This window comes from Capricornis sumatraensis, chromosome 2 (genome assembly GCF_032405125.1).
Source record: "Capricornis sumatraensis isolate serow.1 chromosome 2, serow.2, whole genome shotgun sequence".
Taxonomy (NCBI): Eukaryota; Metazoa; Chordata; class Mammalia; order Artiodactyla; family Bovidae; genus Capricornis; species Capricornis sumatraensis.
Window position 1 is genome coordinate 67,229,236 of NC_091070.1, and position 23,090 is coordinate 67,252,325.

General features: G+C 39.1%; 1 protein-coding gene across 1 annotated transcript in view; it reads left to right on the plus strand.

The window, feature by feature from the left end:
• FSIP1 (fibrous sheath interacting protein 1) overlaps positions 1-23,090 on the plus strand; it is a 182,655-nt gene that overhangs the window by 13,384 nt on the left and 146,181 nt on the right. Inside the window, exons 3-4 of the mRNA XM_068992792.1 lie at positions 2,027-2,181; positions 3,470-3,563. Coding sequence (XP_068848893.1) covers positions 2,027-2,181; positions 3,470-3,563 — 249 coding nt within the window. The remainder of the gene's footprint in view (positions 1-2,026; positions 2,182-3,469; positions 3,564-23,090) is intronic.

Sequence of the window (23,090 nt, forward strand, 5' to 3'; positions counted from 1 at the left end):
GAGACTAGCTAGTGGCCCCATTTACATTGTAATGTTTATATTATATAATATTATATTGTTTCCGTGTAGCAAGAGTTAACTTCAAAATGCCTGCTGGATAAACCACCTGTATTCATGGAGCTTGAGAATGCTAGGGCTGCCAGTTGGAATTAGAACTAATGGCTTTTGCGTTTGATGTACATGAGCAATACAATTTGTAGAGCCTCCTTATTAGTAAGATGAGTATTCTTTTTGGGTAAGCTTCTTCTCTCTAAACATATCTCCTTTTCCTTTAAGAGAAAGTGATATACATTATAGGGAAACACCATTGGACTCTTTGTATTTTCAAAAGTTGCAAAACTTGGCTTTTCTTTGCATAATATGACATTTCTGATGACCTAAGCTGGGGTAGCTGAGACTTCAGGACTTGAACACTTATGCTCATTGCCAGGTTATCATCCTTCATCAGACTTTACAGAGGAATTATCTCCTGATGGTAAAGAGCTTTAGCTCTGAAGTCAACACAGATCTGGGCAGAGACTGACTCTGCCTTTTACTAGTTATAAGATGATAGATCTTGGACATATATTTAACTCAGTTACAAATTAGCCTCAGTTTACTAATTTGTAAAATAGGGGCAATAATTATTCCGTCTTGCTGGTTTATGGTGAGGATTACACAAGATAATGAATGTAAATTAAGCATTTAACACTGTGCCTATCAGGTAAATGTATAAATGTTAGTAGTAGTGATAGTATTAGTCTCTCAGTCATGTCTGACTCTTTGTGACCCCATGGACTGCAGCCTGCCAGGCTCCTCTGTCCATGGGATTTTCCAGGCAAGAATACTAAGTGGATAGGCATTCCTTTCTCCAGGGGATCTTCCTGACCCAGGGATTGAACCGGGGTCTCCTGCTTTGCAGATGGATTCTTTACTGTCTGAGGCGTTAGCTGCTATCATTAATATGACCATTAATCATAATGATAATTATTAATATTATTGATCATAGTCATAAGTGAAAACTTAAATAACAGAAGTTCTAAATAGTTCCTAACTATCAATTATCCATAATTCAAGAACATTTTAGAGTGTTTTGGGCTTCCCTGGTAAAGAATCCGCCTGCAATGCGGGAGATCTGGGTTCGGTCCGTGGGTTGGGAAGATCCCCTGGAGAAGGGAAAGGCTACCAACTTCAGTATTCTGGCCTGGAGAATTCCATGGACTGTATAGTCGATGGGTTTGCAAAGAGTCAGACATGACGGAGCAACTTTCACTTTTACTTTAAGGTGTTTCAGAAAAATAAGATAACAGGAAGGGGTGTAGATGAAAGGTGTTTAGTTACATGGTGTACTTTTCTGAATTTGTTTCTAACATGGTGGAATTACTCTGTGTCTCTGACATGCTATACTTTACTATAGCTATTTGTGTAAGTGACTTCTGAAGCAATTTCAGGATAGGGTCTTTGTCTTATTCTTTGTTAATTATGAATATAGAAAGTATAGCAGAATGAAGGAGAAATAATTTGGGGTTAAAAATCATATGAGACCCACTTCTGAATTCAGTGCTATAATTTATTAGCTATTTGAAAGGATTAAGTTATCTCAACTGTAAAAGAGAACTAAATGTCTATTTCACAGGGTTAGATAATTATATGAAAAAAAAAAAAAAAAAAGCGAAAGCAGGCTTCCCTGATGGCTCAGATGGTAAAGAATCCACCTGCAAAGCAGAAGGCCCAGATTTGATCCCTGGGTTGGGAAGAACCCCTGGAGAATGGAATGGCTACTAATTCCAGTATTCTTACCTGGAAAATGTCATGCACAGAGGAGCCTGGAAGGCCACAGTCCATAGGGTGGCAAAGTGTTGGACACGACTGAGTGACTAACACTTTCACTTTTCTCCAAACCAAGATTCACGACACCAATGTTAGTTATTACACCAACCATAAGCATCTGTCGAATGAGAGAACAAATAGTAAAAATAAAACAAGAAACAAAAGCCTTATGATTTTAATAAACTTCATGCTCATTCCTACTTTCAACATAATACAGATGAATTTGAATTAAAAGAATTAGATTTTCAGCTTCGGGATGCTATTCGGAAGATGAAGAGGCTTGACAAGATATTGGTGAAGAGACAATACAGAGAAAAAGAAATTAAGAAGCAAGGTCTAGAAATGAGAATAAAGCTGTGGGAGGAACTTAAGGTAAGAATTGTATAATCTTATGCTGACATGTGAGAAGCAACTTCCTCTAATAAGTAGGAAGAGCATGGCCTCTGGTAGTGTTAGTATGGTCTGCCTTAATTTATTTTGTGCAGGTAGGGCAGTAGTGTTTACATGTGTGTATGGGGTGAGGGAGCAGTGAGAGAGAGAGTTTTCTGGAACTGGAGAAGGTGATTTTGCAGGATTCCAGATTTCGGGCACTGCCCTGAGCATCTTCATTCCCCAGACAACAAAATAGGCTTCTCTCACCAGTGGACAGACAGCGCAATAGATTTCTCTCTCCAGTGTCTGGCCTGGGTGCCTGGGTTCCTCCATATCTGGAATAGAAAGGAATTTGGTGCCTATGTTCATCAGCTATATATGTCAGCTTTTTCTTCAGCAAGCTTACAGTTTGGAGATAAGTACACAAAAACAAAAAAATCTAACCCCCTGGTTACCATTATTATTTGAGCAAACTTTTGTGACAAACAAGCGAGGAGTTGACTGTTTCACATGCTGGTCAAGATCTCTTTGGGAAGCTGTAAAATGCTTGTGGTCTGTGACCATGCTCTATATACTTCTGCTTTAGTGAATTTCTAATGCTTGATTAACTCTCCTTGGCCTTCTTGGACCTTTTATTCTCTGTAGTGTTGAGGGGTGGAAGTTGACCAGATGTTGGCGCTGACTTGTGTACAGCCATTGGACTTTTAAGATAAGGAACATTATAACAACAGATGAATTGTTTTTGATAAATTCTTCCTTGATTAGTTGACTGACTTCCAAGGAAATTTCCCAGGCAATGATGTGAGTTAACAGTAAAGTAGTTAAGAATACATTTTTACAAGGTTCCCAGGAAGACCAATGGGATGGAAAAGTAAGTATATAAAATGCAGTGCTTTAAGCTAGAGAAATAAATTTTAGCAGGAAAAGTTAGTCTATCACTTACCTCTGTTGAATCTCAAAGCAAATTTTTACTTGCTTGGAAATATGAATTATAACTAGAATTATAATAATACCAATTTTGAAATATATGAAACTTGCTTATTATTAAACAGAAACTTAAAGCAAGGTAATTATCATATAGAGATAAACATATTCCAACTCTTAACTGGGAATACTCATTGACAGAATTTGAGGGAATGGGAAACATGAACAGATTTCCTAATTAAAGGAGTAAAAATGACCTGTATTTATGAACAGAATTGGAAACCATCTTAGAATTTAAAAAAATATATCAATGAATACAGTTGCCTTCTTTCCCCATGTTTAAGCTTTTATTCTCTTTTATTAGTCTGCAAAAAATGGTGAAGTTTTGCAAAGTAATGAGGAGATGGAAAATACAAAAAAGTTTCTAGCTTTGACTGCTGCATCAGAAGAAACTGTTGGTGAGTAAAACTGATTCATCTTTTTTTAAATCTCAGAGTCATAGAATATTTGGATTAAATAAAATTCCCGATTCAGTTATCTTTTCTTTTTCTTTGTGAGTTTAATTGTTCTTTAGGAGAAACCATCATGTTAGGTAGGACAATATGAAACTATGGTGACTTTGAGTATGTTTCAGAGTCTTCTAGGGTTTGTGTCTGCTCAAGGATGAGGAGACAGGGGAGTGAAAAATCAGGAAGTAGACAAAGCATGTCTTTGCCTTTAATGGCTGAGCCTCTTGGATGTCTCTAGACATCCAAGTTTATGCTCACAGTCCCCTAGTTGTGTGAGAACGTCCCGTGAGGTGTCTCACTCAGGCCTCTGCAACCTTTTATAAAAATCTGTTATTGATTTGTCCTTCTCCTATTCTCTCACAATCCTGCTTTATGAGACCAGCTAGTTAATTCTGTGCATGCGTTTCTACTCCCCTTGTGTGTATGTAGAAGTTGATCCTTGAACACATGGTGTTTAGGAGCACTGGCCCCCGTGCAGTTGAAAATCCAGGTATAAGTGTATTGTTGGCCTGCTGTCTCTGTGGTTCTACATCCATGAGTCAGTTCAGTCACTCAGTTGTGTCCAACTCTTTGCGACCCCATGAACCGCAGCATGCCATGCCTCCCTGTCCATCACCAACTCCCGGAGTTCACTCAAACTCATGTCCATTGAGTCGGTGATGCCATCCAATCATTTCATCCTCTGTTGTCCCTTTCTTCTCCTGCCCTCAATCTTTCCCAGCATCAGGGTCTTTTCAAATGAGTCAGCTCTTCACATCAGGTGGCCAAAGTATTGGAGTTTCAGCTTCAACATCAGTCCTTCCAAAGAACACCAAGGGCTGATCTTCTTTAGAATGGACTGGTTGGATCTCCTTGCAGTCCAAGGAACTCTCAAGAGTCTTCTCCAACACCACAGTTCAAAAGCATCAATTCTTCAGTGCTCAGCTTTCTTCACAGTTCAACTTTTACATCCATGTGGAAAAACCATAGCCTTGACTAGACAGACCTTTGTTGGCAAAATAATGCCTCTGCTTTTTAATATGCTCTCTAGGTTGGCCTTAACTTTCCTTCCAAGGAGTAAGCGTCTTTTAATTTCATGGCTGCAATCACCATCTGCAGTGATTTTGGAGCCCGCCAAAATAAACTCAGTCACTGTTTCCACTGTTTCCCCTTCTATTTCCCATGAAGTGATGGAACCAGATGCCATGATCTTAGTTTTCTGAATGTTGAGCTTTAAGCCAACTCTTTCACTCTCCTCTTTCACTTTCATCAAGAGGCTTTTTAGTTCTTCACTTTCTGCCTTAAGTGTGGTGTCATCTGCATATCTGAGGTTATTGATATTTCTCCCGGCAATCTTAATTCCAGCTTGTGCTTCTTCCAGCCCAGCGTTTCTCATGATGTACTCTGCATAGAAGTTAAATAAGCAGGATGACAATATACAGTCTTGACGTACTCCTTTTCCTATTTGGAACCAGTGTGTTGTTCCATGTCCAGTTGTGACTGTTGCTTCCTGACCTGCATATAGGTTTCTCAAGAGGCAGGTCAGGTGGTCTGGTATTCCCATCTCTTTCAGAATTTTCCACAGTTTATTGTGATCCACACAGTCAAAGGTTTTGGCATAGTGAATAAAGCAGAAATAGATGTTTTTCTGGAATTCTCTTGTTATTTTGATGATCCAGTGGATGTTGGCAATTTGATTTCTGGTTCCTCTGCCTTTTCTAAAACCAGCTTGAACATCTGGAAGTTCATGGTTTACGTATGCTGAAGCCTGGCTTGGAGAATTTTGAGCATTACTTTACTAGCGTGTGAGATGAGTGCAATTGCATGGTTGTTTGAGCATTCTTTGGGATTGGAATGAAAACTGACCTTTTCCAGTCCTGTGGCCATTGCTGAGTTTTCCAAATTTGCTGGCATATTGAATGCAGCACTTTGAAAGCATCATCTTTTAGGATTTGAAATAGCTCAACTGGAATTCTATCACCTCCACTAGCTTTGTTCGTAGTGATGCTTTCTAAGGCCCACTTGACTTCACATTCCAGGGTGTCTGGCTCTAGATAAGTGATCATACCATCATGATTATCTGGGTTGCAAAGATCTTTCTTGTACAGTTCTTCTGTGTATTCTTGCCACCTCTTGTTAATATCTTCTTCTTTTGTTAGGTCCATACCATTTCTGTCCTTTACTGAGCCCATCTTTGCATGAAATGTTCCCTTGGTATCTCCAATTTTCTTGAAGAGATCTTTAGTGTTTCCCATTCTATTGTTTCCCTCTATTTCTTTGCATTGATCACTGAGGAAGGCTTTCTTATCTCTCCTTATCTATTTTTGGAATTTTCAGATGCTTATATCTTTCCTTTTCTCCTTTGCTTTTTCACTTTTCTTCTTTTCACAGCTATTTGTAAGGCCTCCTCAGACAGCCATTTTGCCTTTTTTCTTTTTTTTTTTCCTTGGGGATGGTCTTAATCCCAGTTTTCTGTACAGTGTTGCAAACCACCATCCATAGTTCATCAGGTACTCTTTCAGATCTAGTCCCTTAAATCTATTTCTCACTTCCACTATATAATCATAAGGGATTTGATTTAGGTCATACCTGAATGGTCTAGTGGTTTCCCTAGTTTCTTCAATTTAAGTCTGTGGAGTCAACCAATCAAGGATTGTGTGGTACTGTAGTATACATTTATTGAGAAAAATTTGTGTATAAGTGAACCTGTGCAGTTTAAACTTACATTGTTCAGGGATCAACTGTATATTGTGATCTGCCTCCTCCTCTTCCTTCTTTTCTTTTTCTTTTTCTGAAGAAGTACTGTGAATCATACAACTTATTTTAAGCTTCTTAGTAATGAATGTTTTAGTGATTGGGAAGAGTTGGTGTTTTTTGCAGAACACATTTTAAATCCTTTAAGTACATCATCTAAATTGGTCAAATAGTGTTGCTTGGGCATTAGACTGGCTCTGAGTAGGGCTTCCAGAAGTGGGATTGCGGGGTCATATGTTAGTTCTATTTTTAGTTTTTAAAGGAAGCTCCCTATTGTTCCCCATAGTGGCTGCCCCAATTTGCATCCCCACCAACAGTGTAGGAGAGTGCCTTTTTCTCCACACCTTCTCCTGCGTTCATTATTTGTAGACTTTCTGATGATGGCCATTCTGAATGGTGTGAGGTGATACCTCATTATGGTTTTCGATTGCATTTCTCTAGTAATTAGTGATGTAATGGAGCATCTATTCATATGCCTATTGGCCATCTGTATGTCTTCTTCGGAGACATGTCTGTTTAGGTCTTCTGTTCATTTTTTCTTTGGGTTGTTTGGTTTTTTGCTATTGGATTGTATGAGGTGTTTGTACATTTTGGAAATTAAGCCCTTGTTGGTCACATTGTTGGCAAATATGTTCCCCCAGTCTGTAGGTTGTCCTTTCATTTTGTTGATAGTTTTCTTTGATGTTCAGTGGGGAAAGATTGAAGGCAAAAGGAGGAGGGGGCAGCAGAAGATGAGATGGTTAAAGAGCATTGCTGACTCGATGGACATGAATTTGAGCAAACTCCAGGAGATAGTGGAGAACAGAGGAGCCTGGTGTGCTGCAGTCAGTGGGGTTGCAAAGAGTTGGACACGACTTAGCGACTGAACAACAATGATCAAAATCTGTATTCTAGAATGCAGGAGTTAAATGCTGATTTCTCCACTGAGGCATTTGTAAGAGGCCACGCTTGCTGTGCTTGACTCTGGAGCAAGGACTTTAAGTCAGGCCTCTCTGTAAGGGAATCCACGGTAGTAGCCTTTTAACATCAGCCTTTTTGGTCACAGGGTTCACTACTGAGTGAGCTTTTGGCCCTAGAGGGTAAGACGTTTGTTTTCATCTGGCCTTTCTTCACAAATTTGAGCTATCAAATATGTTTAATTTTTAAAGCCCATGGAAGGTCTATATGGTTAAGTCAATCCTAAAGGAAATCAACCCTGAATATTCATTGGAAGGACTGCTGCTGAAGCTGAAGCTCCAATACTTTGGTCACCTGATGTGAAGACCTGACTCAGACAAGACCCTGATGCTGGGAAAGATTGAAGGCAGGGGGAGAAGGGGATGACAGAGGAAGAGATGGTTGGATGGCATCACAGACTCAATGGACATGAGTTTGAGCAAGCTCCAGGAAATGGTGAGGTACAGGGAGGCCTGGTATGCTGCAGTCCGTGTGGTTTGCAGAGAGTCAGACGTGACTGAGCGACTGAACAGCAACAACAACATGGGGTTCACAGTTGTATCTCTGGAGTCACGTGACTCCTTTAGACCCTGAGACATTTACATGAATACTGATATTCTAACATGGAATCTTCATAGCCTTCATGAGCTGAACGCTGGAGTTACTAGAGGCTTAGAAGCTACAGCCAGAGGCAGTCATTGCTTTAAATATTATTATTTCAAAGTTTCAGTTTTTAGATTTTGAATTCTTAGTTGATTATCATGTATTGGCAGTGTTTGCTGTGTGCAGAGCAGATAAGATGTAAAAGTAGGGTCAGTATAAAAGGAAATGGGATCAAAGACACTTTTGGGTAAGCCAAGTGTCTGTTGTTTTTCATTCTAGCTGTTGTCTGTCTGGATTAGTTCACACTTGACCAATTCACCAGAACGAAGAGATGTTATTATTGTATTCCTTGTTCTTCAGATTTAATTAGATGTTTTTGATGACTAGCCTTTTATAGGAGGCGAATTTCTTTCTTTTTTTTTTTTTTAATTTACAATATTGTATTGGTTTTGCCATACATTGACATGAATCTGCCACAGGCGTACACATGTCCCCATCCTGAAACCCACCTCCCACCTCCCTCCCCATCCCTCTGGGTCATCCCAGTGCACCAGCCCCGAGCATCCTGTATCACGCATTGAACCTGAACAGGCGATTCATTTTATATATAGATGATTCAATGCCATTCTCCCAAATCATCCCACCCTTGCCCTCTCCCACAGAGTCCAGAAGACTGTTCTATACATCTGTATCTCTTTTGCTGTCTCACATACAGGATTATCGTTACCATCATTCTAAATTCCATATATATGCATTAGTATACTGTATTGGTGTTTTTCTTTCTGGCTTACTTCACTCTGTATAATAGGCTCCAGTTTCATCCACCTCATTAGAACTGATTCAAATGTATTCTTTTTAATGGTTGAGTAATACTCCATTGTGTATATGTACCACAGCTTTCTTATCCATTCATCTGCTGATGGATATCCAGGTTGCTTTCATGTCCTGGCTATTGTAAACAGTGCTGCGATGAACATTGGGGTACACATGTCTCTTTCAGTTCTGGTTTCTGCGGTGTATATTCCCAACAGTAGGATTGCTGGGTCATAAGGCAGTTCTATTTCCAGTTTTTTAAGGAATCTCCACACTGTTCTCCATAGTGGCTATGCTAGTTTGCATTCCCACCAACAGTGTAAGAGGGTTCCCTTTTCTCCACACCCTTTTCAGCATTTATTGCTTGTAGACTTTTGGATCACAGCCATTCTGACTGGCGTGAAATGGTACCTCATTGTGGCTTTGATTTGCATTTCTCTGATAATGAGTGATGCTGAGCATCTTTTCATGTGTTTGTTAGCCATCTGTATGTCTTCTTTGGAAAAATGTTGGTTTAGTTCTTTGGCCCACTTTTTGATCGGGTCATTTATTTTTCTGGAATTAAGCTGCAGGGGTTGCTTGTATATTTTTGAGATTAATTCGTTGTCAGTTAGTTCATTTGCTATTATTTTCTCCCATTCTGAAGGCTGTCTTTTCACCTTGCTTATAGTTTCCTTTGTTGTGCAGAAGCTTTTAATTTTAATTAGGTCCCATTTGTTTATTTTTGCTTTTATTTCCAGTATTCTAGGAGGTGGGTCATAGAGGATCCTGCTGTGATTTATGTCGGAGAGTGTTTTGCCCATGTTCTCCTCTAGGAGTTTAATAGTTTCTGGTCTTACGTTTAGATCTTGAATCCATTTTGAGTTTATTTTTGTGTATGGTGTTAGAGAGTGTTCTAATTTCATTCTTTTACAAGTGGTTGACCATTTTTCCCAGCACCACTTGTTAAAGAGATTGTCTTTTCTCCATGTATATTCTTGCTTCCTTTGTCAAAGATAAGGTGTCCATAGGTGTGTGGATTTATCTCTGGGCTTTCTATTTTGTTCCATTGATCTATATTTCTGTCTTTTTACATCATAGACATGTATTCATTAGTCACACATATCTGATTTTTAAAAATCTTAAAACCCAAAAGAGATGGATTTTAGTATGTGCTAAGTGTCCGACTCTTTGTGACCGCATGGAGTATAGCCTACCAGGCTCCTCTGTCCATGGAATTCTCCAGGCCAGAATATTGGAGTGGGTAGCCATTCCCTTCTCCGAGGATCTTCCTGACCTGGGGATTGAACCCAGGTCTCTTACATCTCCCGCATTAGCAGTCGAATTCTTTACCACTAGCACCACCTGGGAAACCAGCATTTACTATAGATTATGTTATTAGCCTAATTATACATTTTGAAACATTTTACATAACATAAATTATTAGCTTATTCCAAAAGAGGTAACTTCTGGAATCTTCAGTTTATGAAATGTATTATTAGCACATGTGAAAGAAATGAACAGAAAAGCAGGAGTCTGATTTGACCGCATGACACTAATTTTGACAGTCTCATATTTCTACTATTACAACATAGCCTCATATCATGAAATGCCGTGACACTGCTTATATCTGTTCCATCCTGAGGGTAGTTTCCCAGATAATTCTCTGAACTTCAACTATCCCCTCTTAATTAAAAATGTAAAAAATTTAAAACTTAAGCAACTATTTTGATCAAACCAATAATAGCCATAAAATTTAAAGTAAAGTGTTCCTGTAAAGCTAATTATGAAAACAAGAAACCTTTTGCTCTGTTTTCCTCCACGGTCATTTTTTTCTTTGTTACTAGGGAAAGCTCAACCCCTTGTAAACTGTCCAGTAGGTGGCGGCATCTAGTTAAAATAGTGCTTTAAGAGTACCTCTTGAAGAATTTAGAGCCAGGCTTATTTAGACTTGAACTTTAAACACACATTTACAATTATCCAGACCTACTATTTACCATTCTTTTAATTTTCCCCCTTTAAACTAAAGGAAAAATCTTAGAATGAGTATTCTTTATTTTCCCCGGTCATTTCCTTTACTTCTTACTTAAGAGTAATTCAGAGGACTTCAGGCTAGTGGCAGAATGGCAATTTCCAACCTGTTTTCCAGCCCCCCAAACATAAAATGCATTGTAGTCCCTTTCTAACATCACAAATAACCAACAGTAAAAAGAAAAGTTACTTGTGTATTTTTTATAGGTGCTAAACACAAATGAGGACTTGGCTCTAACAGATAGATAAAAGCCACATTAAATTAATTTTTTAAAACCATATTTTAGCTTTATAAGTGAGATAATAACCCACACTGAGGTTTTGAAAGGGACAGTATTGTACTTTCTAGACGTCTCAGAAATATTTTAGAAGTCTGTCTCACCACGTTTGTGAAGGATCACTTTAAAGTTTTTCTAGAGAAATATGAAATTGCTGAACTAGGAGTTTTCCCTTAGTTTGTAGCATTTATCTGATGGATAGAGATAAAATTGACTACTCTCTGAGACAGATATGTCTAGTGATGGGATTGTGTGTTACCGGTGTTTTGGACAAAGATGGTTCTTTTTTGCCTGTGTCACATTTGTGACTTGTGTTTCTAGCTCCAAATGTTCAAGTTTGGGTAAGCACAAAATAGTGACATTTTAATCAATTAGGTTTCTCAAAATTTGCAAATACCTCTTTTAAAGTGCTTTTCTGTGAAATTCAGGAAATTGTTGCTTCTACTCTCGGATGTTAAGATGAAATATTCCAAGAAAATTTGGTATTTTCTTTCTGCTCTGATTTGCAGAGGACTGGGGGAGAAAATCACATACCTGTGCTGACTGGTATAGCTAAGGAGTCTTTTGTTTTTTAACCTCTGCTGGATTCTCAGCATAGCTTATCAGTTTCTCTTATATTCTCCAGTATGGCTCTTCTGAATTATTACTGTGTGCTTAAGGGTTCCCTTACCCTACTGCTCTCCACCTGGGTGCCCTTTCCCAGTAAAATCTCTTGCTTTGTCAGCACATGTGTCTCCTCGGACAATTCATTTCCGAGTGTTAGACAAGAGCCCAGTTTCGGGCCCTGGAAGGGGTCCCCCTTCCTACAACAAATGGCGACTCTGGCAGGGACTCTTCTTTGCTGAGACTGACATCCTGACCACTCGAGGTACTCAGGAGCCAGCTTGCCTGCCAATGGACCAGACCCAGCGGCCACAACTAGGTCCCTTTTGTCCCTGGTCTCCTCCTGACTCGGACAACTGGCCAGAGTGCCCCGACCGGTAAGGAAGAAGAGACTTTATTGACCTCTCTCCCCTTGCCTCTCTCTTTCCTCTCCTTAACCCTTCCTGTCCTTCCCTGTTTTTCTAGTCCCCTAGTCCTGGATGTAGGAATCTGGTCGAAGGGCCCTCAGCCTGAGCTGAGCATTGGAGATTGATCACCTCCTCTTGGCAGAGAACTCGAATTCTGGTTCTGCTCTAGTCTGATTTCTGGTAGGGCTGAGTTCCAGTCCTCCGTTCTCTGGAGGCCCAGGGAAAAGTCCCATAACGCCTGGGTATCTGTAGGTGGCAGGAGACGTCTGTAAGGCCACCCCTTTCGCCCCCCCTCTCCCGCCTCCTCCCCCTTCTTCCTCCCTCCTGGCTTCCTTTCCTCTCTTGAAATCTTTGATGTTAGTACTTGGATTCTTGTATTTAAGGGCTTCCCTGGTGGTGCAGAGGTTAAAGCGTCTGCCTGCAACGTGGGAGACCTGGGTTTGATCCCTGGGTTGGGGAGATCCCCTGGAGAAGGAAATGGCAACCCACTCCAGTATTCTTGCCTGGAGAATCCCATGGACGGAGGAGCTTGGTAGGCTACACTCCACGGGTTGCAAAGAGTTGGACACAACTGAGCGACTATACTTTCACTTTTAACCTCCAGTCCTGTTCTGCAAGTCCTTAGCCCAGGCAGTCTTAGTGTTCAGAGAAAACAGATCAACTGGGTGGGTCCATTCTTACTTTCTGCCTTTAAACTGCACTCTGACTGTGCTTCTCCACCCTCTTCCCTCTTACCTTAAATGAGGATGTGTGCTCTTTTTTTCTAAGGCCGAAGTCAGTAATATCCTGTGCCTTTCACTCTGCCCCTGGCTCCTGACCCATCAAGTTTTCTCTCTTACCACCTTCACCTCTTTCATCTCCTCTGGGTCCTTCCCTTGGTTAACCACATTTAAATCTTTTGACTGTAAAACAGAATCAAAGAGCCCTCAAATCAACTAAGTGAAAGTCACTCAGTCTTGTCTGACTCTTTGCGACCCCATGGACTTTATAGTCCTTGGAATTCTCCAGGCCAGAATACGGGAGTGGGTAGCCTTTCCTTTCTCCAGGGGATCTTCCCAACTGAGGGACTGAACCCAAGTCTCCTGCATTGCAAGCGGATTCTTTTACCAGCTGAGCCATGAGGGAAGCCCCAAATCAACTAAACATGCGTATAAAACCAAATCAACTAAACATGTGCAGAAAATCTCCTCCATTCTTCATGCTGCTCCCAAACAGGTACCCCTCTGTTTCCCTCCTCTCTTAGGGTCAGATTTCTTGAGCGAATAGTCTACACCTACTGGTGCTACCTGGTCAACTTCCATTTACTTCCCAACTGTATTTTCTTTTATCACACTACAGAAGCTACTTTATCAGTGGTCCTCCTAACTTCTAAATCTAGTGACTTCTGATTTTTATCCTATTTGATATCTCTGTAGCATCTGACACAGTTGACCACTCATCAGACAGTAGCATTTCTACTGGATTCATCATTCCCCGCTGGCTCTCCTCTCCCTCTCCTTACATCCCATTCCTCCTTTTGTATATTTTCTCTATCTTGGCGGATGGTTTCATCGCCCCCCAGTGTCTGTGATGGCTAATTGTATGCGTCAACTTGACTGGATCACAAGATGCCCAGATGTCTGTTTAAACATTATTTCTGGGTGTGTCGGCGAGGGTGTTTCTGGAAGAGACTAGCCTTTGAATGAGTAGACTGAGTGGAGTGTATTACTCTCCAGATTGTGGGTGGTCCTCATCCAGTTGGTTGAAGGCTTGAGTGGAACTAAAATGTAGAGGAAAGGAAGATTTGCCCTCTCTGCCTTACTGTTTGATTTTCTCAGGTCCTCAGTGATAATTATTTTATTTATCCTAATTAGCTTTAGTTGTTTGCTTTGAGTTTTGTTAGTTTATAATCACCTGGAAATAATACAAATTTTTTTGTCCTTTCAATAATTGTTGCTATTCTGAGAACTTTGTAAAGACTTAAGTGTTGAGATTTATGCAATGTATTTCAATATCTATTTAAATTATTGTAAAGTTTTTTCTTCTTGACAAACTGTTTCAAAATTAATAGGTTTAATTACTAAATTACTCTTTTGTTACTAGATCAATGAATTTCTTGGTTATGGAGGATTATTCTTTTAATTTAGTACCAGATATGAATGGTTGAATTTATTCAGAATTTTCACAACTATATTGATAAGTGAGATTAGCTGTGTGTGTGTGTATATGTATATATGTGGGTGTGCCCATGTGTATGTATGTCATGGGGTAGCAGGTAGTGGTGGGGTTAGTAGTGGTTGTGTGAATGCTTTTTCAGGCTATGTTAACTTCATAAAATGAATGGAGCTAGCTGTCTATTTATTTCCATGCTTTGAAACAGTTGATATAACATGGGGATTTTCTGTTCCCTAAAATTTGAAAGATTTCACTGGAAAAAACCCATCTGGTTCAAATAATTTCTTGGAGGCGATTCTCCGACTCTTTTCAGTGTCTTTCATATTTACTATTGTATTTCAGTTTACCAGTCTTCTGGAGTCAATTTTGGCAATATGTGCATGTCACTGAGATTTTGAAGTTTCCATTAGTGTTTAAAAATGATAATTTTCCTTCTTATTGTGTATATGCCCCATTTCTTACTTCTAATTTTGTTAAGTGTTTGTTTCTCTTTTTAATATAGAGTCTTCATAAAGTTAATTTTTAATTTTAGCAGTTTTGGATTTATAGAAAAAATATGAAGAAAGTACAGAGATTTTCCACATACCCACAACCAGTTTCCCTTTTTATTAAGATTAGTATGGTACCTTTGTTAAAATTAATGAACTGATATTGATACATTCAGTTCAGTTCAGTTCACTCACTCAGTAGTGTCTGACTCTTTGTGACCCCATGAATCGCAGCACGCCAGGCCTCCCTGTCCATCGCCAACTCCTGGAGTTCACTCAAACTCACGTCCATCGAGTCAGTGATACCATCCAGCCATCTCAACCTCTGTCATCCCCTTCTCCTCCTGCCCCCAATCCCTCCTAGCATCAGAGTCTTTTCCAGTGAGTCAACTCTTCACATGAGTGGCCAAAGTACTTGAGTTTCAGCTTTAGCATCATTCCTTCCAAAGAACACCCAGGGCTGATCTCCTTTAGAATGGACTGGTTGGATCTCCTTGCAGTCCAAGGGACTCTCAAGAGTCTTTTCTACCACCATAGTTCAAAAGCATCAATTCTTCGGCGCTCAGCTTTCTTCACAGTCCAACTCTCATATCCATACATGACCACTGGAAAAACCATAGCCTTGACTAGGTGGACCTTTGTTGGCAAAGTATTGTTTCTGCTTTTGAATATGCTATCTAGGTTGGTCATAACTTTCCTTCCAAGGTGTAAGCATCTTTTAATTTCATGGCTGCAATCACCATCTTCAGTGATTTTGGAGCCCAGAAAAATAAAGTCTGACACTGTTTCCACATCTATTTGCCATGAAGTGATGGGACCAGATACCATGATCTTCGTTTTCTGAATGTTGAGCTTTAAGCCAACATTTTCACTCTCCTTTTTCACTTTTATCAAGAGACTTTTTAGTTCCTCTTCACTTTCTGCCATGTGTCATCTGCATATCTGAGGTTATTGATATTTCTCCCGGCAATCTTGATTCCAGCTTGTACTTCTTCCAGCCCAATGTTTCTCATGATGTACTCTACATATAAGTTAAATAAGCAGGGTGACAATATACAGCCTTGACATACTCCTTTTCCTATTTGGAACCAGTCTGTTGTTCCATGTCCAGTTCTAACTGTTGCTTCCTGACCTGCATACAGGTTTCTCAAGAGGTAGGTCAGGTGGTCTGATATTCCCATCTCTTTCAGAATTTTGTACAGTTTATTGTAATCCACACAGTCAAAGGCTTTGGCATAGTCAATAATGCAGAAATAGATGTTTTTCTGAAACTCTCTTGCTTTTTCGATGATCCAGCGGATGTTGGCAATTTGATCTCTGGGTATTATTAACTAAAGTCTGTACTTTATTCAGATGTTTAGTTTTTACCTAATGTCCTTGTCCTATTCCAAGATCCTCTTCAGGATACCACATTACATTTAGTCCTCATATCTCCTTAAGCTACTCTGGGCTGTGCACTTTCTCAAGCTTTCTTGTTTTTGTCGACCTTGGCAGTTTTGAGGAATACTGGTCAGGTATTTTGTAGCATTTCTAGCAGTTATGTCATGGTTTTCACATGATTATATTTGTGTTGTATGTTCTTGGGAGGAAGACCACAGAGTTAAAGTGCCATTTTCTTCGCATCACATTATATTACCAGTATAACATCACGGCTGATATTAACTTTGGTCACCTGGCTAAAGAAGTATTGATATTTGTCAGATTTCTTTAATGTAAAATTTCCCAATATTTCCCCTTTTCCATACTATCTTCTTTGGAAGAAAGTTACTATGCACATCTCATACCTAAGGAGTGCGGATGTTACGTGTCACTTCTTTGATGGCAGAGAATTTACATAAATTATAGTGAATTATTCAGTGTGGGAATACAGGTTCATTCTCCCATTCATCTAGTCTCCCTATTTATTTATATCACCATAGACGTGGATATTTGTTTTATACTTTGGATTATAATCCAATACCACTTTGTTTTATTGCTCACATGTTTCCCGCCGTTGGCCATTGGGAGCTCGTTCAGTTGACTTTGGGCCCCTTGGTCATATTTCCTCCATTGTGAGTTTTGTTGTTGTTGTGTGCACTCCCTTACTTTCTGCCACTATAAGATGCTTCAGATTCATCTTCCGTATTTCCTGCATAAGTCCTAGAAAGTCAGCTGTTTCTCCAAGAAGCCCTGGTTCCTCCTATTGGAGAATGATACTAGAAACCAGATCTGGATGCTTGATCAATTTGTTGCTACTGGGGAGTTGTTGCTTCTGAGAAAGAAAGTATTTGTGTGTATATTAACCTGTTATACACATATCTGTAAATATTTCTATGTATAACCATCTCTCTCTCTATTAAGCTAAATATGGGTTCATACTGATGTCTCTGGCTTTATTACCACATGGATCATTCTTGACTTTTCCTCTTGCTCATGTGTAACCTACATTCCAACAGTGAAAAACCTGGTTCTCACCATTGGCCATCTATTTAGTTAATTGTTCAGTTCTACTGTACATGTGTAGTGATATCAGAATTTTTGAGGACATAACCTAATCAACTGGAGTAGAAAGCTCACATGCAATTTCTATTGCCTCTAGTCTTGCAGACTGTATTCATTTCCCATTTACTTAAAATGAGCATTCTTCCCTCCATCCTCTTCAGTGAAATTAATTTGTACATCAGTAACACAGATTTTTTTTTTTAACCAAATTCTGTACTTTGTCCTGGGATTTTATTACATCTTAAATAATCTTTTGATAGTTTGCATACATTAAGTTTCACTCTCTGTGCTGTGAAGCTACAGGTTTCCAAAAATGTGTAGTGTCCTGTAATCACTGTTATGGTATCATACAGAATAGGTTTACCACCCTTAAAGATCCCCTGGGTGAATCCCCATTCAACGCTCCCATCTTCCACCAAACCCCTAGCCACCTGATCTTTTTACTGTCTTTCTAGTTTTACCTTTTCCAAATATTGTAAAGTTGGAACCATTCTGTAAGTAGCCTTTTCAGATTGGGTTCTTTAATTTAGCAGTATACAGTTAAGATTCATCCATGTCTTTTTGTGATTTGATAGCTAGCTTCTTTTTGTCACTAAGTAACCTTTCATTCTATGGACAATATCACTGTTTTTCTCTTCATCTATCGAATGATATCTTGATTGTGTCCAGTTTTTGATGATTATAAATAAAGCTTCTTCAACATTCGTGTGCAGGTTTTTGTGTGGACATAAAACTTCCATTTTGTGGGTTAAATATCTAGGAGCAGGACTGTTAAATCATATGATAAATGTCTAGCTTTGAAAGAAACTGCCTGTCTTCCGTATTGACTGTACCATTTTGCATTCCCACCAGCAAAAATGAAAGTTCCTGTTGTTTTGCCTCCTTGCCAGCAAATGGTATTGTCAGGTTTTTGGATTTTGTCCATTCTAATAGGTATTTATTGGTATCTCATTGTTGTTTTAATTTGCATTTATATTTCTGTAATGGCAAACGGTGTTCAGCATCTTTTCAGGTGCTTATTTGCCATATCTATATTTTCTTTAGTGAGTTGTCTGTTTGTTTTCTTATGGTTGAGTTTTCAGAGTTCTTTGTCTATTTTGGATGCAGGTCCTTTATGTGAACTGTGTTTTGCCTGTATTTTCTTTCAGCCTGTGGCTTGTCTTTTCTGCAGGGCAGAAGTTTTTAATATTAATAAAGTTTAAATTATCAATTTTTACTTTCATGGATCTTACTTGTGGTGTTGTTTATAAAAACTCATCACTAAACTGAAATTCACATAGATTTTTATCCTATTTTTATAGTTTTGCATTTTACATTTGGGTTATAGTCCAGTTTGATTTCATTTTTGTGAAAAATGTAAGGTCTGTGTCTAGCTTTTTTTTTTGTTTTTGCATGTGAACATCCAGTTGTTTCAGCACCATTTGTTAAAGAGATTATCCTCTCTCTTTTCGGAAGTCTTGCTCTTTTATTAAAGATAAGTTGAAAGGATGACCCTATATGCGAGACAGCAAAAGAGACACAGATGTAATAGTAACAGTCTTTTGGACTTGTGGGAGAAGGCAAGGGTGGGATGATCTGAGAGAATAGCATTGAAAAATGTATATTATCATATGTGAAACAGATCACCAGTCCAGGCTTGATGCGTGAGACAGGGTGCTCAGGGCTGGTGCACTGGATGACCCAGAGGGATGGGATGGGGAGGGAGGTGGGAGAGGGGTTCAGGATGGGGAACACATGTACACCCATGGCTGATTCATGTCAATGTATGGCAAAAACCACTATGATATCATAAAGTAATTAGCCTCCAATTAAAATAAATAAATTAAAAAAAATAAAAAAGATAAAAAGCAGGCATTACTTTGCAAACAAAGGTCTGTCTAGTCAAAGCTATGGTTTTTCCAGTAGTCATGTGTGGCTGTGAGAGTTGGACTGTAAAGAAAACTCAGTGCTGAAGAACTGATGTTTTCAAACTGTGGTGTTGGAGAAGACTCTTGAGAGTCTCTTGGACTGCAAAGAGATCCAACCAGTCAATCCTAAAAGAAATCTACTCGGAATAGTCATTAGAAGGACTGATGCTGAGGCTGAAGCTCCAATACTTTGGCCACCTGATGTGAAGAGCCTACTCATTAGAAAAGACCTTGATGCTGGGAAAGATTGAAGGCAGAAGGAGAATGGTACAACAGAGGACGAAATGGTTGGATGGCATCACTGACCAATGGACATGAGTTTGCGCAAGCTCCAGGAGTTGGTGATGGACAGGGAAGCCTAGCGTGCTGCAGTCCATGGGGTAGCAAAGAGTCAGGCAAGACTGAGCAACTGAACAACAAATCACAGTTATAGGCTCAGAATAATGCTAGGCTCAGAATAGTTCTCAAGGAGGACTATTAAGCCAGAAAAATCAAGCTCCATTTATCTGTATGACTCTGGGTAAATTGCTCTGCCTCTCTGAGCCTGATTTACTTCAGGAAGTAATGCTACTCTGTATTGTGGTAATGCTATGAATGTTCAGCAAAATAATGGGTGTAAATGAGACATTCACTAAATAAATAAATAGAGATAAGTTGAGTATGTTCTTCTGGGTCTGTTTCTGAACCCTCTGTTCGGTTGCAGTGGTCTGTGTGGCTGTTCTTTTACCAGTACCATGCTACTTTGATAGCAGTGAGTGTTTTCTGTTTTTAAAATTATACTTGAGGGTTTGTCTTTTTATACTTCTGTAAATCAATTTTGAATTTCTTTGTTAATTCTAGCAATTATCTTGATTATTTCTTTTCTTGAACTTGTTTTGTTGTTTTCAGTTAAATTAGTTTCTTCATTTAAATTAGTAAAGTACTTTTTATTTTCTCTTAAAACCTGTGTCTACTAGGGCTGCCATTAAAAAAATACCACAGACTGAGTGGCTTAAAGAGCAGAAGTTTATTTTCTTACAGTTTTGGAGACGATACGTTTAAGATCAAGGTACTGGAAAATTCATTTTGGGTGAGCTCTCTTCCTGGCTTACAGACGGCTACCTTCTCACTGCGTCCTCACATGGCCTTTTCTCTAGACCCTGGGGTAGAAGAGGTGGGGGGTGAAGATACCTCTGGTGCCTCTTCCTCTTCTTGTAAGGACACTGGTTCTCCTGGATTAGAACCCTACCGAATAATCTCATTTAACTTTAATTATCTCCTTAAAGTACAGCCACACTAGGGGTTAGGGCTTCAACATGAATTTTGGGGGCATACAGTTCAGTCCGTAACAATGTGGTAAAGGCATCATTGGTATGAATTTGTTTCTAAATATAGACTTAGCTCTATACTGCATTCTTTCTTACGTGTTATTATCATTATTCGCTACATGTTGTTACTGTACTCTTATTTCCTCATTGACCTTATAGTTAATTAGAAAATGGTGCTTTTCCTTTGTTCTCCAGCATCTTTTATAAGCCTTCTGCTTTAAAAGCCAGTATAGAAATCTGTAATCCTGTGGGCATTTTTTTGATACTTTGAGTTTATTGAACTTTTCTCTGTAGTCTAATGGGGGTGGTTCTTAATTGCATGGGACATTTGGATGTGTGCATTAAAACAATATTTGTTTTTATTTATTTGACTGTGCCAAGTCTTTGTTGCAGCATGTGGGATCCAGCTCCCTGACTGGGGACTGAACCCAGGCCCCCTGCATTGGGGGCATGCAGCCCCAGCCCCTGGGCCACCAGGGAAGTCCCTGGCTGTGTGCATTTTTGGCTGGTGTCATGATGTGCGCTGGGAAGGGGTCTGTTTCTAATTCTTAGGGGAAAGCAAGCACTCCTGGTTCTCGTCCATGCTCCAGGCCAGCCATGAAATTGTATGTCATATGTTTCTGTGTGTGTATTTAGGAGCAGGGGAACGAGTGAAAAAGAGACAGGGAGAAAGAAAGGGTGAATATATCATGCCCTGTCTCCCTCAAAACATGCCACACTGCCATCGGTGCTTTGGAGCCTCAGGAGTATGTGTGGAGCACTGTGAGCGGAGTCTCCTAGAATTCCAGGTGTTCAGTGAGGCAGAGCCCCCTGTGCTCTGGTTTCCCCATTTTCTTTGATGATCTCAATCTAACTCCAGGATTTCACCTCCAAAAGGGTGAGTTTCAGGGAGCAGTCTCACTTGTGAGTCACTTGTGTCTACTCTAAACTCATGCCAGTGATGCTCTTCCAGGTCTTTCCAGTTGTCTGGGATGGGCTTTCTTCCCTAGGTGACAGGAAGCAACTTAAATCAACCCTCCAATCTTCCTCTTTCAAGACTCATATTAAAAATTGTGCTCAAAACTTTTGAAAATTGTAAAACACTATAGAATTTAATGAATCTTTCATTCAATAAAAAAATTAATAAAAAATTGTGCTCAGCCCTTGATCTCTGAAGGGAGATTTCTTTTTTCTCTTTAGCTAAATGTTTGTAGTGAGGACATTTGAAAAACTGCCTATTAACTTTTAATTTTGATATAATTTCAGACTGAAAGTCTCAAAAGTATGAAGAATTCACAAATACCCTTTACTCAGATTTTCCATGTACTAGCATCTTACCACATCTTCTGTCGTCTTCTCTACAGACGGACACACACACAAATCAGGAAATTAGTATTGATACAATACTATGATCCATCAAGGCTTTATTCATGGTTCACCAGTTATCCCACTTAAATCCTTTCTACCAAAAAAAAAATTCAAGCCCTTTCATTGCATTTAATTGTTATGTCTCTTTAGTCATTCTTTGTATTTTATGACATTGGCATTTTTGAAGACTATAGGTCTGTTATTTTGTAGACAGTTGCTCAGTTTGGGTTTGTTTATGTTTCCACATATTGGGTTCAGGTTATGTATTTTGGGCAGAAATCCCATAGAAGTGGTACTGTATTCTCAATGAATCATAACAGGAAGTGTGTGATGTCGATTGTTCCATTGCTGGTGATGTTAACTTTGATTATTTGGTTAAGCTGGTGTCTGCTAGATTTCTCCACTGTAAAGTTACTATTTTTCTTTTTGCGCTGGAAAAATTATCTTGTGGGAGGATATTTTGGGGCTGTTATCTTGTTATTCATTAATTTCTACTTGAATCAGTTATTATTATGGTGTTTATCAAATCATTATTTTCTAATCCCATCATTTTTTCTACATGAATTAGAATTTTTGGTTTGCTTTTTACTATAAGGAAGAGCTTTCTAATGAAGGACTTTTGTAATTTAGAAAATGCTTTTTTCCTCTCAAGAATTTGAGTTTCTACAGTTGAATGTCTTCCTTTTACAACTGTTGTCTTTTAAACTCAAGGCTAAACTATGAGACCTTTGTGTTAGGGCTGTACCTTAGCTGTACCCATTCTGTTTGAGGCAATGATATCCTGAGACTATGCATGAAGAGCCGTAGGGTCACATAAATGATTTCAGGTAAGAAGAACTCCTTGGTTTAAAACCTTCAGTGTCACCTTGCTATAATAGTTTTTTGTTTGGCAGGTTTTCATATTTTTAAGTCTCTATAGGTACTTTAGAATAAAATTAAGTGAAACTGCTATTAAAGAGGAATTATGTGATCAAAAATATATTACCATTTTGGGTGTATGATGCAACTTAAACCAATAACAGAATGTTGCCAAATTGCTGACTTGCTGTATGCTTCAATGAATATTTAAGAGCCCTAATAACAATGGTTGCAAAAAAATTAAAGTTTGAAAAGAACTTCAAAACTTTTTGCCTGCCAAGTAGCTTACCTGTCTTCTTGTAAGGCTTATACCACTAATTTGCTAGATGAACTCATCAAACACTGGACAAGGATTATGGTTGTACTCTCAATCCTGGTGGTGCGACACTACATTATTATGAATCCAAATTAGGGAATTTGAACTGATGAATTTGTTTTTACTATCAGAAGTTGTATGTTTTGAATTTGTTGGTATTTGTGTCATGGTGAATATATCTTGCCCATATCATCGCCAAGCAGGTGCTCAAATCAGGTTTGTTTCAGAGGTAGGT